At 39.4% G+C, this 17,321-nt stretch overlaps 1 protein-coding gene across 14 annotated transcripts in view; it reads right to left on the bottom strand.

Annotated features, from left to right (window-relative positions):
* Positions 1-17,321, bottom strand: part of BPTF (bromodomain PHD finger transcription factor) — a 137,733-nt gene that overhangs the window by 16,508 nt on the left and 103,904 nt on the right. For 11 of the 14 annotated variants that reach the window (XM_043464245.1, XM_043464250.1, XM_043464249.1 and 8 more), the window contains 7 exons: positions 17,142-17,250; positions 12,840-13,057; positions 8,900-9,122; positions 7,222-8,156; positions 5,381-5,463; positions 4,846-5,071; positions 2,338-2,660 (listed from right to left, as the gene is read on the bottom strand). In XM_043464245.1, coding sequence (XP_043320180.1) covers positions 2,338-2,660; positions 4,846-5,071; positions 5,381-5,463; positions 7,222-8,156; positions 8,900-9,122; positions 12,840-13,057; positions 17,142-17,250 — 2,117 coding nt within the window. The remainder of the gene's footprint in view (positions 1-2,337; positions 2,661-4,845; positions 5,072-5,380; positions 5,464-7,221; positions 8,157-8,899; positions 9,123-12,839; positions 13,058-17,141; positions 17,251-17,321) is intronic. The other 3 variants (XM_043464256.1, XM_043464257.1, XM_043464259.1) reach the window with 1 other exon arrangement.

Raw genomic sequence — 17,321 nt, 5'->3', positions numbered from 1 at the left:
CACTACAAGGAACATGCAGGAGGTCAGCCAGGGGCAGAAGATAAAATGGTCAAAATGTGACATGAAGAAGAAAATTAAAAAAGGTACATGTAGGAATTCTACCAAGTTTTCTAAATATATGTTGGAATTTAACTGCAATAGATCATGACATGGGCCAGCTTTTCAGTTAGCAGAATGTGTGTGACAATGTGGACAGCGGCCAGGTTAACTAGCTGGTGAGAAACTACTTCAGTTACAAACCAGGGATACACTGTGTGGAGAGTGATTAAGGACTGTTAATCTAAAACCAAGTTAATCTAAAAACAAGAGGGTCTACAAGATGGGGCCATATGAATGTGTCACTGTGGGTAACCACAGTTAATCAACCTCAAGGCCTTTCTTGTGTAAGATCCCAGATAGCATAGTGAAGACTATCTCTAGGACAAACACACAGTGTATCTTCAGTGCTGACGGGTGCTCTGGAGGAATGCCTGGTCAGAGTCACGGCAAGGATGAGCGTGAACTGCAGGGAATGAGACTGGCCTTGCTGATACCACTGGATCTACCCAATGTGTTTCTTGGCAGATTCACCTAGAGGAATCGAAACAGTCCTCAAGCTTCCAACTAACCTGCTTTTGAACATCAAGGAGTAAAAGACAGTTGTGTGGTGTATCGTATTACCAGCTTTTTTTGTGTGAATTACAACCCTCACGTGATTTTCACTGCCTCAGGTGGAGGCCCTGGGGTGTTTTTGTATGCTGCCTTCACCAGGTTGTGTACTGTGTGTTCTGGAAGTAAGCTCAGGACTTGAATTTCAGGTTTTAGTCTTTCTCACTAGATTCCCAAACCAGCCTAGTTTGGTATAAGAAATCACAGAATACTCCTTAAAAAACTTCCCAACTAGAACAGGGAACGAATGAACCTGGTATACTGAAATGTTAATAATGAAAAAAAGTAAAGAATATGAAATATCCACAAAATAATAATCTTAATACAATGAACATATGTACATGTGTGCTGTATTTTATACAATTTAAAAGTTGTGTGTGAAATGAATTTCTATGATCTGAATATTTTAAATAGGCCAAAGTGTCTTGTTATTTAAGGAAAATCCATAAGCAGAGATTTTTGTAAAGAAAGTAAATCATGTTGTTTTGTTCTATAAATCATTTAGTATAATTTGCCTAAAGGAAGGCACATGTGTATTGAACCATGGGGAAAACCAGTTAATAGGGTTCTACTTTTTATATTACATCTAATTTCTCAACAAGTAAGAATGAAAAGTGAAGATGCCTATACTGATCTGCGTTTAATTCAACACACAGCTAAATCTACCAACAAAAAGTTTTGATTTAGCACTTTCAAACAGATTATAATTTAAACAGCATCACTAAAGTAGTTCCACTGTTACAACTTAAATATCATTAAAGAGACAATTTTATTTTATAAATGGATTAGGCATCTACTTACAGTAGACATTAAGCATTCCTAATTCTAAATGATCACACTTTTTAGCATAATCAAACTTTTGGGCACGGTAAAATTAATACTGCTGTCAATTTTGGTTTTAAAAAGTTGGCCTGCATCTGTATGTTGAAAATGGAAGCTAAATACCTAGTTGAGTGATAAAAATGATAGAAAAAAAAGTATAACTACATTTATGGATTAATGTCTCTAAAATCTTGTATATATAACCAAATACAAGTCACAACTATCAAAAACAGCTTCCAGTTGCCATGCTTATCAAATTTTTGAGTGTCGTACTTAAGGAATGAAAGAACTCCTTTTTGTATTTTTCTGACTTCTGTCCCCAGTAAGAAAGTGGGAACTTGGACAAAAATATTACAGTATTCTAATGCAAAAAGATAGAATTACTTGAAATTAAATGATAAAAATCCCAGACCACTCCAACTCAAAGCCCTTTCCACCAGTTGAGTCTAGATTGTCTCTAGGGTTGGATGTAATCACGGGGTTCTGAAGATTCCAGAAAGGATGATGTCAACTTTGGGTGGTGACAGTAACACACCTCTTTCTTCAGAGAGCATTACTGATTGATCTGGAATTGATCCAGAGAGAAAAGGAGACAGCAAAGGAGCAACAGAAAGCTTATTTTTGACAGAAAAGAATATGATGAAGGACAAACATGAATCATGAACACGTGGAAAAAAAAAAAACAACGAATTTTTATTCTAGTGTTAAGGTTAAGAATTTCAGATGCAAGACCACAGATGAAATATCATTACCCTTATGTTTAACTATTTTCATTTACACTGCCACTGATAGCCTCATTTTCTTCAAAACTGGAAACTTAGCTACACTTTTAAGAGAATAAACTAGAGCTCAGAAAGATCTACTCACTTAGATTCATCGTAAGGCGTTTTACAGATACAATAAAGCTTTGTGTCCTTCTTAGTTTCCTTTGAGGTAGTAGAGATCATTTTCTTCTTCTTGGACTTGGAGTTGGAGTCTCTCTCCTCTTCCCGCTTCCTTTTCTGGGAAGCCACGGGCAGCGTGGGCGTGGCCGTGGCCAGGGGGCCCGGGTGCTGGGGGGGAGGCGGAGGCGGAGGCGAAGGCGGAGGGGCCGGAGGTGCAGGTGGGGCCGCGGGGCAGGTGGCAGCTACTGCTGCGGCCTGCACCATGTCTTTTTCCTTCTTAATTTTCAGGTCCCTCTTGAGCTCTTCCTGTTGTCAATTAAAGAAAATACCAGACTGTCAACCCATTTACATAACGTCCTGGCCAGAGGACCTTACTTTCCCTCTCTTGTCCAAGGAGTCCCCTAGTTCAGTCTAAGGCGAGGGAGTCTTGCTAACTCCATACAAGAGGGCTCTTACTTTACCTTAAACCCAAAAGACAGCTGGAAACAGAAAATGATTATTATACAGCAACTAGAAAGGAGTTCTCTTCAAAGGAGGTTTGACAGAAAGATGAGCACGTGTATAAAAAGAACGGCCCCTCTGACACGCCAGGGTCCTGCCCTGGTCACTGCAGTCGTCGCTCAGGACGCGGTTTCAAGTGTCCACGCTCGCTGGCTGCTTTCTTTCAGCTGGTCTCCTTCTGTCCCTTAGAGTGAGACTGGACATACTGGACATGAACGGGATGTGACCCTCCAGACGTGGCCTGACCAGCAGGATATGAGACAGATGTGCCTTATTTACTGTGCTTCTATGTCTATAATTTAAGACTTGAAGGAGAGCTATCTTCTCAAATGAAATTTTGCATAAATTACAATCTTCACTTTTTCCCATGTGAAATATTTTATAGGCACACCTGTGGTACTAAGTGCTACAACTTCTTAGAAATGATGATTAAAGAGTTTCATTTTCCTAAATAACATGATGTGTTTATAACATAAAGAGATGGAGTTTAGGAAAATTAAGATTGTCAAGACAGTATAAAGGGTACACACTTTGACCACCCCTTCAAGAATATTCCTATGACAGCATTAATATATGAGAAGTCTCTGCTTTCTGCATAGTTTTTATGTAAATTTAAAACTGTTCTTAAAAATGAAGTCTATTTTGTTCAAAGAAGGCAATCATAAATGACATAAGAACAGGTAGATATAAAGGACCAACTGCATATCTTGACGATAAGAACAGCTTTATAACTAAAAATAATCTTTAAAATATACTAGTACACATCAATTTGAAAGTTGTTCTTCAATGGCAATCATCCTAGCAATAAATTCTATTAGTTAAAATAATGCTGAATATTTTAAGTACAATTTTTCTCCCTCATTAGACAAGCAATACACGGTCAGAAGCAACACCGTAACTGTACTAGAGTATCTGCAGTAATAACAGCATCTTTAAATGGCAGCATCGTATGGGGAATGCAGAAAAATGTTCAGTACATGCTGTTTACAGTGTGATTCTGACTAAAATGTGTTTTATGTAAATACATATATTAAAAATAATATATGTAAGATATATCCTAAAGTTATTTTACAATGATAATCTTTGAGGGGGGATCACCACAGATTATTGGCTCTTTTATTTTTGTTTCCTTTGACAATGGTTGTGACACCTCAATATTCATCTAGTAGTGACTACCTTATTGAACTCGCTCTTAAAGTTTAGTAATTTTTCTTTGGGGTTTCAGTATAATCATACCATACACAATAACAAATTTTATCTTCTGTTTTGCTTTTTTTGGGTTTTTTTTTTGCTTAACATGTTAGCTAGAATTTCCAGAGATGCTGAGTAATGATGGTGATTCTGGGAATTACCGCCCATTTCGGACTTCAGTGCAAAGATCTCTAATGTCTCAGAGTTACATGCAATGCTCATTAGTAGGATGACCAGTGTTCAATGTTTTTTACTTTCAAAATGTACAAGACATTTTTAGAGATGCTTTAGATAGCCTACTTCTTTTTTTAAAAACTGTTTAAATATATATGAGTAATGTCTTCTTTCATTTTTCAACAAATTCTCCAAGTATACAGAGGATTAGCCATGCCTGCAGGATCAGTTACAAGAAGAAATCTGGCCTTATTTCCACTTAATATTTCCTTTAACATTATTTCAGTTTCTCTGTCTACTCTTCTCATGAAACTTGGCAACTTTTGGCAAGACTATGTTGCAGACAATAAGAACTACAGCCAAGAGGATCCTCAAATGTTTTAATCAAAAGTCTAAACCTCTCCAAGTGGCTAGTTTAGAGATTACAATATACATGTATACATAAACATCGATCTTATTTTAAAAGACATATGTTCCACTGCTTACTACTTATTCTAGGAACAAAAATGTAAATTCTAGAAAACAAACTCAGATTTTAAGTTTAATCACAATTTCAAAGGGGAAAAAAAAGAGTAAAATCCGATGCTGAACACTGGACCCAGGAGGGTAGAAAATACTTTCTTACCTGCACTTCAATTTGTAGATCTTTGTCTAGCAGTGCTCTCTTTTTCAGTATTTCAGCTTTGAGTTGCTCTTTGTGCTTGAAGAGCAGTGCAGAGAGCTTGCTGGCATTCTGTTTGCTACGTTTCTGTTCCACACTCTCTTCTCGCTTCCGTTTTTTTGCTGCCTGTTTTTCTTCTTTATCTATCTTATCCAAAATATACTTCATCACCTGGTTACAGACAATCATTCTAGAGAGAAATACACAACCTATGTAATGCTGGGCATTTTATTCCGAAAGGCTTAAGACATAATTTTTCTATGTCTCTATAGTTGATACAAACTTTCTGGAACTGGAGAGCTTCAAAGAGTGCTTCAAACCAGTCACAAGCATCTATTAGTACTGAGTGTTCTGATTTAATAAACTCCAATCAGGATAAAACACAAACTCAGAACTCCCGTGCGTGTGTGTGTGTGTGTTCGTTCATGTGCACACTTTAAGAGAAGAGACTGATGTACAGCGAGAGCCTGTGTAATGGGTTATAAACATTTCTCCCTACCTTTGATTCTCTTCTCTTTCAGCTGGAGTCATGGTCTTTTTCTGTTTTAAATGTTCTATTACAGCATTATGCTTCATCACCACCTTCAGGACAGAATAAAATCCAAAAATGCGTATTTTATAATGACTACAAGTTAGCACAGGGGTAACAACAGTAGAAATCTGAACGTGTGTATGTGTTTCCCAAAGAAACTAAGAATTTTATATCGTAGTACAAATAAAATCAGAGCTACAGTACGCCCCGGTGCTTACCGCGGACTGAGCACTGCACCGAGGGGAGCACTCGACATTACCTCGTTCTTTCATTGTGACAATGCTGAGTGGCAGGGACGTTTTTATAAACGAGATACTGAGATACAAGGAATTCACTAAGCTGTCTCAGAGTAAAGAATTAATACAGTTGTAATTTTAACCCAGCTATCATCCTCCATTGATCACATTTTGAATGTTATGTTCTCCTTCCCAGGCATTTAAGATCACCCCATTCCAGCCCATCCCCACCTTATACAGAAGTAAGGGCAAAGAGAGACATTATAATAATTCTTAGTTCATGGACCATATAGTACTGAAAGCTGGAAAATAATGCATTTTAAAATACCACAGATGACATTAGTTTTATAACACTATTACATACATCTTCAAAATCCCTCTGCTGCTTAATGAGTGCTTCTAACAACAGTATTACAATCATCAAAGTTGCTAAGAGACTAGATCTTAAATTATTCCAATCACCAAAAAGAAATAAAATTATGTGACATGACAGAGGAGTTAATTATTGCCATGATGGCAATCATAAGATACAAATGTGTCAAATAAGTCATACACCTTAAATTTATACAATGCCACATGTCAAATATATTTTAATAGAAAAAAAAAGTGCTTCCTTTTTTTATATATATATTCATATACATGACCTAGTTTAATCATTACAATAGCCCTGCGTGGCTGGAAAGAGAGTTTTAAGGAGGATAAAGCTCAGGGAAGGTGAGTGAGCTTCACGGACTGAAAATCGGAGACCCAGGAACTGGGTTCTCAAGACATGGGAACACTTGAGATCCACACAAACTCCTGCTAAGTGCGGAGTACTGCAAGCTGCAGATGCAAAGAAAGCTTTCTCCAGTAGTGTAGGATATTATTTATTATACATGAAACTATTTCAAGTAGAATAACTCTAATTCATCTAAATTGCCTTACTTCACTACGAGGCTACTGTACAAGGTTGCTTTTTATTTCTGCTTATGGAGTAATGGTACTTAAAACTTCTTTTTTTAAAACAAAGCTATGACTTGGAAATACAAATGAGTTTAATGTGTCTGTAAGATTTGCTTAGTCTACATACAAACTGCTGCTGCTACTAAGTCTCTTCAGTCGTGTCCAACTCTGTGCGACCCCATAGACGGCAGCCCACCAGGCTCCCCCGTCCCTGGGATTCTCCAGGCAAGAACACTGGAGTGGGTTGCCATTTCCTTCTCCACACACAAACTAAGGAAGGACAATTACAAATACCTTCAAACAAATTGCCACGGTGCCTCAAGTGGCTTCAAAACTTAGTCAAACCTTCAAGTTTCAAAGATACTTAAACTTCCTATGTCCATTCTTTCCATCTTGGTTCTCCCAAAATACGGGTAGTTTTCATCGGTAAGTCCTGGCTGTTTATACATAACAGAGTTCCAAACCAGAAATCACGTGTACGTTTTGGTCAATGCAGTGCTGCTTCTAACTTGAAGCGACAATGACTTCTGTGTCTCGTTTACGGAAAGCTAACACAACCAAACACTACGTCTAATGCACAGCACAATCATTCAAGCTACTGAACATGCTGCTTTTACTTAATAACTTTACCTGTTTCTGAATGATTTCACTTTGATTAGAAGCTTGGAGGGTGTGTTCCCGCTTAATTTCTATCTGTTGCTGCTTCTTCTTTTGCTGCTGATCCCTGAGTTGCTGAACCCTCTGCAACTGCTCTTGCACACTGGCTGCCTGCACTGCAACCACATTCTGAATGTGGTGAGTCTGCACAGGGCTGCTCTGCTGAATCTGAACGGGCAGCTGGAGCTTGATCTGCTGGGGCACACCCCCTTGCTGAGCCTGTATCTGAGCCACAACCTGTGACTGGATCTGGGAGAGAACCTGGACTTGTGGCGGCAGCTGCGGCACAGCCAGGACCTGGGGCGGAGGCTGCGGTGCTTGGAGCGGAGGGCGGGGCGGGGACGGAACAGTAACTTGACTTAACGCTTGTCCTGGTGAAAGAGTTTGAGTTGAAGACTGTACCTGGGGTTGTGACTGTGGCTGGCCCTGGGAAGGTGTCGGAAGAGATGTATGTGGCTGGATTGGAATCGGTTGGGAGGCTGTAGTCTGACCCTGGGCCTGCTGTCCGGGAGACACTTGGGATGGCGTCGATGGACGTACTCGAATCTGTGGTGGGCTCTGGACGCGAGCAGGAGACTGTCCTTGGACATTACTCTGAGGCGGACACTGTCCTGCAACCTGGGGTTTGGAGGACTGTGCTTGGGTGGGCTGTGCTTCAGGAGGGACATGGGAGGCCACAGTTGTTTGGGTCTGAACTTCAGGCTGAGTCTGAGTTTCAGGCTGAGCTGGGGCTGGGGGCTGGGTTTGGGGCTGGGGCTGGGCTGAAGGCTGAGCTGGAGGCTGAGCGGGCTGCGCAGGCTGAGGCTGGGCTTCTGGAGGACTCACGCTCGACGGAGCTGGAGGCAGGCTTTTGGCTGGCTGCACCTGTGTCGGGGACGATAATTTACTCTGTCTTTGTTCACTTGTACCTGTGAAAAAGCAAGAGCAAATATTTATGACTCTAGAACGTAAGACTGTGGTTTAAGAAGAATTTGAAGGGGATTTTCTTTATTTTTTGAAGGGGATTTTCTAAAGGTGAAAATTCTGCATTTCAGGACGGAGGACTGAAGCTTGGGAAATGCTCCATCTAGAAACACTTTGGTCGGGACTCGCCTAAATCGAGGAACCCTGGCCATGTTCACGGCTGCCCACCACACATTTTGCTAAGTCTCCAGAGGGCTGGCTTCCAAAAGTAAAGCGCAGTCTGGACATCAGTCTGGTCTTGTGGCCCAGGCTAAGCAACCCACATCCCTCTCCTATGGCATGGGGTCCCTGAACGACAGCAGCTTGCAGGGGGAAGCTCTCAGGTTTTGGAGCTCTCAGCCCTAGCTTATGAGCTGGACAGACCCATCTGCCCTGCGAGCAAGTCCGTGATTCAATCAGCACCTACAGGTGTGGTACAGAGTAAGGGGCACAATCACCATGGTACTTTACTATTGTGCACCATCCCCTGCTTTCCTTCCTTAATTCTTAAAGGGGTGGAGGGGTGGTGACAGGGAGTCTGTCTGAGCAAGAGACCTGGTCGAGCTCTTGTGAGGCTGACCAGTCAGCTGTGGACGCTCGTCGGCTTGGGGCACATCCTCCCAAGGTGTGCCCCAGTCCTCCTGCCTCCTCTGTCACCCAGCAACTCGTGACACCAACGAGCAGCACCTCTGACGATCCCAGGTTCTACCTGCTGCTGTAGTGGAGACGGTGGTGGTGGTGCTGCTGGCGGCGGCGGCTGTGGTTGCCAGCGGGGTGAAGAGGAACCGCTGGACGGTACCGTTTGGCATCGCAGCCTGCATCAGCTGCTGTCCTGGGCCCGGAAGTATAGTCACCCCTTGAGGTATCAACTGCAACTGCCCAGTAGTCTGACCTTGTCCTTGAATGACTACTGTCAAACCTTGATTGCCACCCTACAGAAAAAAACACCTAACATGTAAAGAGTATACAAAAAGCATCAATCTGTAAGTATACTGTTTTTATGTTGAAAAGATCCTTTAAAATAATGAAACTATGTATTTCAATGTCTATGGAATAGTACCAAGATAAATACAGATAAGCTAAAAGAACAATATTTATTTTAAAAGACTGATGATTAGTGGAAAAAAACATGAATTAACAGTCCAGAGTTCCAGTCCGAGTTCTGCACATGGACAGCCAAGGAATCCGTCAATGTGTAACACAACTTACCTGGATCTAAATCTCCCAGTTAGAAATAAGAGCACTGAAATGACTAACTAAGGTCTCCACAAAATTCTGAGTTTAAATCACCTTATTTATATTCATATTATTTTGTAACTTTCAAAGCATCTTCATATATACTTTAGACATGCCTCATTTGATTCTCACAAGAGAGTTGTAACTTTGTGGAGTAGGGAGAGAAAATATTACTACACTCTTCCTACCAATTAGGAAACTCAAGTTAGAAAGTTCAAGTCCCTTGCCTACAATTAGAGAGCAAGTCCAAGGTGAGACACAGTGAGCAGCCCAGGTGTCCTAGTTTTAGTTTTTTCACTTTGTACCAAACGATCTATGGAGTGTGCGTATGCTGAAGCATAGAAAGCTTAGGGTTCTACACATGGAATGCAAACACCACATGAGGAAGGTCACTAATGTCTGAGTTGTCACCAAAATGGGGACCAGGATCTAAATGCTCCATATGTACTACCACTTCTGTCCAGGACTTATTAATCCTCAACCACCAGGAGCAAGAAGGAGAATTAGAAAGCAAACCTAAAACCAATCCATCCCAAATCTCCAACAGTCAAAACTCATACTACAAAGTTCACTTATTCAGCTCCATGCACTTTTACTCATGAGCCCCTTATTCACTCTTACTTTTCTAAAATCCTTTTTGTGTGCACAGTCAAAACTACATAAATAAAACACAAAGTATAGTTTAAAGAATAATTATGAAGTGAAGATCTATAAATCCAGCATTCAGGTCATCATCGCCAGTATCCAAGCAGCTCTGCACGTGACCTGCTCTGATCTTAATCTCCTTCCTTTTGCCCTAGAGGGAAGCACTAATTTCACGGATACAGTACCTGCATTTCATCGTGTTGTGACCACTGAGGTGTGTACAGATCTCTATGGGGCCACAGGCTCATGACTTCAGGAGTACCATTTACAAAGAGTATGAAGCGCGCCCCTTGGTGCCCCCTTCAGGAAGGCAATGCAGCAGCCCCCTAACTCTCCACAATGTGGCTAGTTTTGCCTGTTTCTGAATCTTAGGCAAGTAGATCATAATGTAGGTCTGTTTGTTACTTGCTTCTTTATTTAGCTCAACAGTGTAGTTCTACATTGTGGGAGTTTGCTCATTTCAGTTGTTGTAGGAAGGCATCGTCACTTTACTGATCTAATCGATGGCTGCTGTATACATTCATGTCCATTATTCTGGCGCTCAGATGAACAGGAACTTTTCGAGAGAACGTACCTAGGAGGGCAACTACTGTGACCCGGGGCATGCTGTGTCTTCAACTTTGCTAGAAAGTACCGAGTTTTCCAAGGTGGCCAAACCAATTTACATTATTATCAGTTGTGTATCAGAGTTCATTCTACTCCATGTTTTTGCTATTTCTTGATTTTGTCTGACATTTTACTTTATACCAATCTCTTCATATATAGTTTTAATACACATTTCCCTCATTATTAACAAAGTTCAGCAGTTTTTTCGATTTGTGGACATTTAAGAGTTCCTCTATTCTCATCAAGGGTGTCTATTCTTATTTTCTACCAAGTTATCTGGATTTTTTCCGTCTTAACCTGTAGTAATAACTCTTCATTTCTGGAGAACAATCCTTGGCTGGCTATATGTATACCTTCCCCTCACTCTTTTCACTCTTTTATGTGTGATGGACTAAAGTTCTTACTTCTAATTTTGTTTAATTTATAAACCTTTTCCTTTATGGTGAGTATTTTCTGTCTTTAAGAAAGCCTTTCCTACCTTCAGTACTTATCTTTCACAGTCTTATCTTTACTACAGTCTTATCTTTCACAGCCAGGACTTTAATCTTCCTGGAGCTGAGCTTATGAGTTGAGGTTGTGGTTCAAGTTCATGGTTTCCCATATATATTCAATTGTGCCAGGACCCTTTATTGAAAAGTCTGTCCTTTTAATGATTCACACTGCCATCCAGGTCATATATCAAGTGTCCGCATACACATATGGGTCCTCTTTTACTGTTCTGTACCGACTGGTCTACCTATCCTTGTGTCTGAACCTTACTGTATTAATTAGTGAAGGACTATAATTTAAAGTCTTGATATCAGGTTACTGCTGCTGCTGCTAAGTCGCTTCAGTCGTGTCCGATTCTGTGTGACCCCATAGACGGCAGCCCACGAGGCTCCCCCGTCCCTGGGATTCTCCAGGCAAGAACACTGGAATGGGTTGCCATTTCCTTCTCCAATGCATGAAAGTGAAAAGGGAAAGTGAAGTCGCTCAGTTGTGTCCGACTCTTAGCGACCCCACAGACTGCAGCCTACCAGGCTCCTCCGTCCACAGGATTTTCCAGGCAAGAATACTGGAGTGGGGTGCCATTGCCTTCTCCGATCAGGTTACTACATAGGGCAAATCCTCCTTTTCTTCAAAAGTATTACAGTTACTCTGGATCTTTTGAACTTCCATATAAATTTTTTAAAAATCAGCTTGTCAAGCTTTAAAACATCTCTCTCAGGATTTTGATGGCAACCACACTCACTCTATGGATTACTACTGAAGAACTGATAGAACTGATAGTAATACTGGGTGTTGCAGGAAACAGCCTAATGTACTCAAATTTTATTTTTCCCAAGCAAATTAGTTAACTAATAAAATACCTTGCTATTATAGCACACAATCTCAGGACTCTGGACAGTTGAGGGGTATCACATCCTGCCTTTAAAAAGTACTTTTCTAGATGGATGAAACTGGAGCCCATTATACAGAGTGAAGTAAGCCAGAAAGATAAAGACCAATACAGAATACTAACACATATATATGGAATTTAGAAAGATGGTAATGATAACCCTATACGCAAAACAGAAAAAGAGACACAGATGTACAGAACAGACTTTTGGACTCTGTGGGAGAAGGTGAGGGAGGGATGTTTCAAGACAACAGCATCGAAACATGTATATTATCTAGGGTGAAACAGATCACCAGCCCAGGTTGGATGCATGAGACAAGTGCTCGGGCCTGGTGCACTGGGAAGACCCAAAGGGAGCGGGTAGAGAGGGAGGTGGGAGGGGGGATCAGGATGGGGAATACATGTAAATCCATGGCTGATTCATGTCAATGTATGACAAAAACCACTATAATACTGTAAGTAATTAGCCTCCAACTAATAAAAATAACCAAAAAAAAAAAAAAAAGTACTTTTCTGGGAGGGAGGTGGGAGGGGGGTTCAGGATGGGGAACACATGTACACCCATGGCAGATTCAAGTCTATGTATGGCAAAACCAATACAATGTTGTAAAGTAAAATAAATAAATAAATTTTTTTAAAAAAGTACTTTTCTTTGACTCTAGGAAGTAGTCATTTCTTAAAACAAGTACATTTTTAAACCTCTGAAAATAAGCACATGTTTTAAAACTTACAGCAGATGTAAGTAAGATCACTCTAAAGTTAAAAGGGAAGTCACACTACTTACGTGGCCCTGTGTTAACTGAGTGAGCTGAGCCATGGTCAGTTTCACCTGTCCTTGCTGGGGACGAGGCGGCTGTGAGGTTGAAGGCTGCAGACTCGGGGTGGATGGTCCTGAAGTTAACCCCTTCTGTGCAGGTGTGGAGGAAACAGTACTAGGGGCAGAGATCGCAGTGGAAACAGGCTGCCCTCTGATGATCTGTGTCACCACCTGCTGAGGAGCACCTATGCAAATAGCAAAACATTAGAGTGTCTCTGTGCCCTGAGTGGTACTCTGAGTTGAGATTTATCTTTCAACACTTCGCAAGAATGTATTTTCTCAATTTTCAAAAAGACTTATGGGATGCCGACAGACAGATGCCTTTAGTCATATACCCACATCTGCAGGGCCCACCCACTTGTCAATGGGTCTGTTTTCACGCAGCTCACTGACAACCTCTCTCCCACTCCTGCCGTCTGTAGAAGAGTTAAAAACAAACAAACAAACAAACAATGTTCTTCCTGTGTTCTAAAGCCAAAATGGTAATACGGAAGATTGAAGAGAATATGTAAAAAATGCCATTAGGCAGTCTTTCCTTAGGAATACAAATTAAAAATAACAACACATAATTAACTAATGTAATTTTTAAACAAAACACATATAATCTGTAATATTCTGGGCCAATTATATTTATAAATGAGCTTTTCTTACAGCTATCTGCCAAACAGTTTGGGAGAACCAAGAGGGCAAGGACCCCTATATCCTCAATATTAAAGTAATGTGCTTAACTAATGCTTTCATATTTACTGTTCAATAACTTATCTACAGAATGAATGAAGTCTTATTGAAATGGCTCTATCATCTTCTTTAAAAACTGTTTCTCATTTAACCTGATAAAACTGGAAAAAAAAATCAAACGGTAATTATTTGGTAGCTAGTTTTATACTTACAAAGTCTGAATTCATTAGTAAATAACATCATATTTCTGAAGTTTTATGTTCACATCCTGTTTGTCCTTTTGTGTCTACATATATATTTCTGTGTATATTTTTTAATGATTTGGTGGTTAATATTATGCATTATGTATAAAATTAAATCTAATTTGACCCTTAGAACACTTTCCCCTTTTCGTTTTTTGAATAACACCATGGTGAAATCCCTGCTTATAAATTTTTTTGTGCCTCTAATTATTTCCTTAGAATGAACTCCTCCCAAAGAGACTGTGTTCACAGTATGCACACAATACTAAATTGAATTTTAGAAAGGTTATACTCATTCATAGTCCCCCCACCACTGGATACTCATTTCATTGAACTTTTGCCAGCCCTGTCACTGAAGTAACATATTCCAGCAACCAGAAATAGTATGACAGCATCACAGTGCCTGCATTTCTTCAGTTGGGCTAGCTTCCTTTGGTAGCATGCTCCTGAATTCTGGTACCTTGTAAAATATGCTTTAAAAATTGGCAGGATAAGTTTTCTTTCTTTTCTCTTTCTTCTAAACTTTTCCTGGATATTGTCATCCATTGATTCATTAAGATGAATCGAAAAATAGTATAGTATATGTAGACAAGTGCCTGAATTTAAGAACTTCTGGACCCCAACACTATGTTCTTGTACTGAAGTTCAAAGAAAAGTTCATGAAAAGGTACTTCATCATCTCGTACTGATACAATGTCATCGTAAACACAGATGGATAAAAGGGTTGGTACTGACTGGTTTATGATGTAATTCAGATGATCCCCCATATGTACATGTTAAATTTATTTTTAGATCATTGAAATGCAAATTCAAAAATTTTAAAATACTTTTTACTCCATCTTGGGAATGTTTGACTTTGGGAAAGGTTAACGAGTGTGGTGGTAGGAATAGGGATATGCTGACCAGCACACACTCAGACTCAGACTCAGACTCAGACACTCAGACACACACACACACACACACACACACACACTGCACACATCCACACACACACACACACACACTGCACACATCCACTCGGGAAAGGTTAACGAGTGTGGTGGTAGGAATAGGGATACGCTGACCAGCACACACTCAGACTCAGACAGACAGACAGACAGACACACACACACACACACACACACACAGAGCACACATCCCCTCTCCCTCCATCTCTTTGACCACAGGGATATGCTGACCTGCACATACTCACACACAAACACACACACAGCACACATCCACTCTCCCTCCATCTCTCTGACCACAACTCCAAAGAATCTTCACTGGGCACCCCCAGCCCCACTGGCCACCATGCTTTTCATACAACACACCAGACACAGTCATATATATTCACATATGCAAGTCTATTATCACTTATCATCTATAAACTTTTCTTCTTCTTTACGTGAGTTTTATCTGCTCTTTATCTTTATCTGCCTGATAGCTATTTTTAAACACAAATAGTAAATTTCATCAATCGTCATTGTAGTATTAACTGAAATAATGAAGCATATTCTCTTCTCTGGGATAAATTTTGCTTAAGCCTTAGAGGATTGCTATTTCAAAAAAATACCAAGCCATGTTTTATACTAGAATTATGCTAAATCTGTAAAATGAATGGGAAAAAAAAAATCAATCCCACCCCCTGCCCTTATGCCCTGAAACTATTTCTTATAAGAAAGAAAATTGTTTTCCAACCAATTCAGAGAATTTTACCTATAAACCCATGAGGTCTAGAATTCTTTTTTGTAGGTAATAGTATGGCAACTTCCCAAATCTCTTTCCTTGATATGAGTCATTAAGACTTGAAATTTAGGGGACTTCCCTGGTGGTCCAGTGGCTTCCAATGCTTCCACCGCAGGAAGGCATGGGTTCGATCCCTGGTTAGGAGACTAAGATCCCACATACCATGTGGCATGGCCAAAACAATTTTTTAAAAAGACTAGGAATTTATAAACATAGTATATAATTATGCCTTGTTATTCAAAAAGATTTAGTTCATTCTATTTTTATGGCACTTTCTCATTCCTACTTTTAGTAAACTAGCATTTTGTTTCCTTTTGTCAAGATCAGACTTGCAAAAGAAAGAGTTTAATATTTGCCTTTTCTGCCTTATAATCATTATTACTTGTATTTATTTTACTTCCTCCTATTTTCATTAAGACTTGTTTTATATATTTTTCTAACTTCCGATTAAGATTTAATATGGGTTTTTGAGTCTGTTTTGTTCACCAACATGTTTCAATTGCCTAGAGTAGGTGCTCAAATATTTGTTGAATGAATGAATTTGCCTCTCAGTTCAACTTTGAAGCCTGGCTTAATTGCTATTTGATAATCTGTGATGATACATTTTCTTTAACATAAAAGTTACTTTTGAAAACATATGTTTTTAAATTCCAAGCAAATAAAAGTTATTAGTATAATACCTTAATATTAATTTCTAGATTCACTACAAAAAATGTAGCCTATACATATTCTACTTTTTGAAATTCATCAAGGTTTTACCTATGGCTCATTTTAAGACCATTTTCATAGGAACAGCTCATAAGTATTTGCAACTAATGTGTATTCCTAAAGGTACAAAATTGATACAGTCTGGTTCTGGTCTATTATGCTTCTGCTAATCCTTCCTTGATTTCAAATAGTTTTTGCTTTATATACTTCAATGACATCTTATTTAAAGACACAACATTACATCTTCACTGCAATCTTTAGCTTTAAGCCAAAATAAATAAAATGACCCTCTGTGTCCTAGTTGTTGTTTTTTTTAATTTTGAATTTGACTTTGTTCAGTATTAATAGGATTATTGATGTCTTCTCTCTCCCCCTTCTTTTTTTTTTGTCCTTTATTTCATGTATCCTTAACTGTCTTTTTTTTTTAAAACCTTTTGTGGTAATCTGCTTCTAGGTACATTCTCATAAAGGTTTTTCCACTCAGTCTTTATTGGCTTCAACTTTTAATATTTGAGCTTTAACATTTACATTAAAAAGGGCAGGGATTGCCTTTGTAATTTTGTCTCATGCTTCCCATTTAAATGCTTCTTAGCCATTTCTTTGATTTTATCTGTCCTTTACCACACAGACTGATTTCTTTGCTCATTCTCTTTACGCCAATGATTTCAATGTATATATCCCATTAAATAGAGGTTTTAAGAACATTTTAAACAAGTATACTTGAATCTGCTTTTCTCTTATTGACAATGCCAGAAATGAAATAAAATCTATCAGGATATATCAGAAATTTAGTATGCTTTGAAATCTTAATTCATATTGGTATTCAGAAATATGTGGAGTGGCAAATACAGAATATTATAGATTTCCTACACTGGCTATTTAGATGTAAAATGATAACGCTGGGGTGGATGAATACCTGGCTGCACCATCACAGGTGTCCGAATAATTGCCTTTCCTAGAGTTGACTGCTGGAGTGGAGTTCTAATCACCGTCATACCAGGGCGGATCTGAGGCCCTGTGATGACCTACAAATGACACAAAGGACAAGGAATTAAATGTTTTTAAAAGACTAGAGCATGATGGACTCAGGAACAGA

The sequence above is a fragment of the Cervus canadensis genome, chromosome 1, assembly GCF_019320065.1.
Source record: "Cervus canadensis isolate Bull #8, Minnesota chromosome 1, ASM1932006v1, whole genome shotgun sequence".
In the NCBI taxonomy this organism is placed as follows: domain Eukaryota; kingdom Metazoa; phylum Chordata; class Mammalia; order Artiodactyla; family Cervidae; genus Cervus; species Cervus canadensis.
This window is presented reverse-complemented; position numbering and strand designations above follow the sequence as displayed.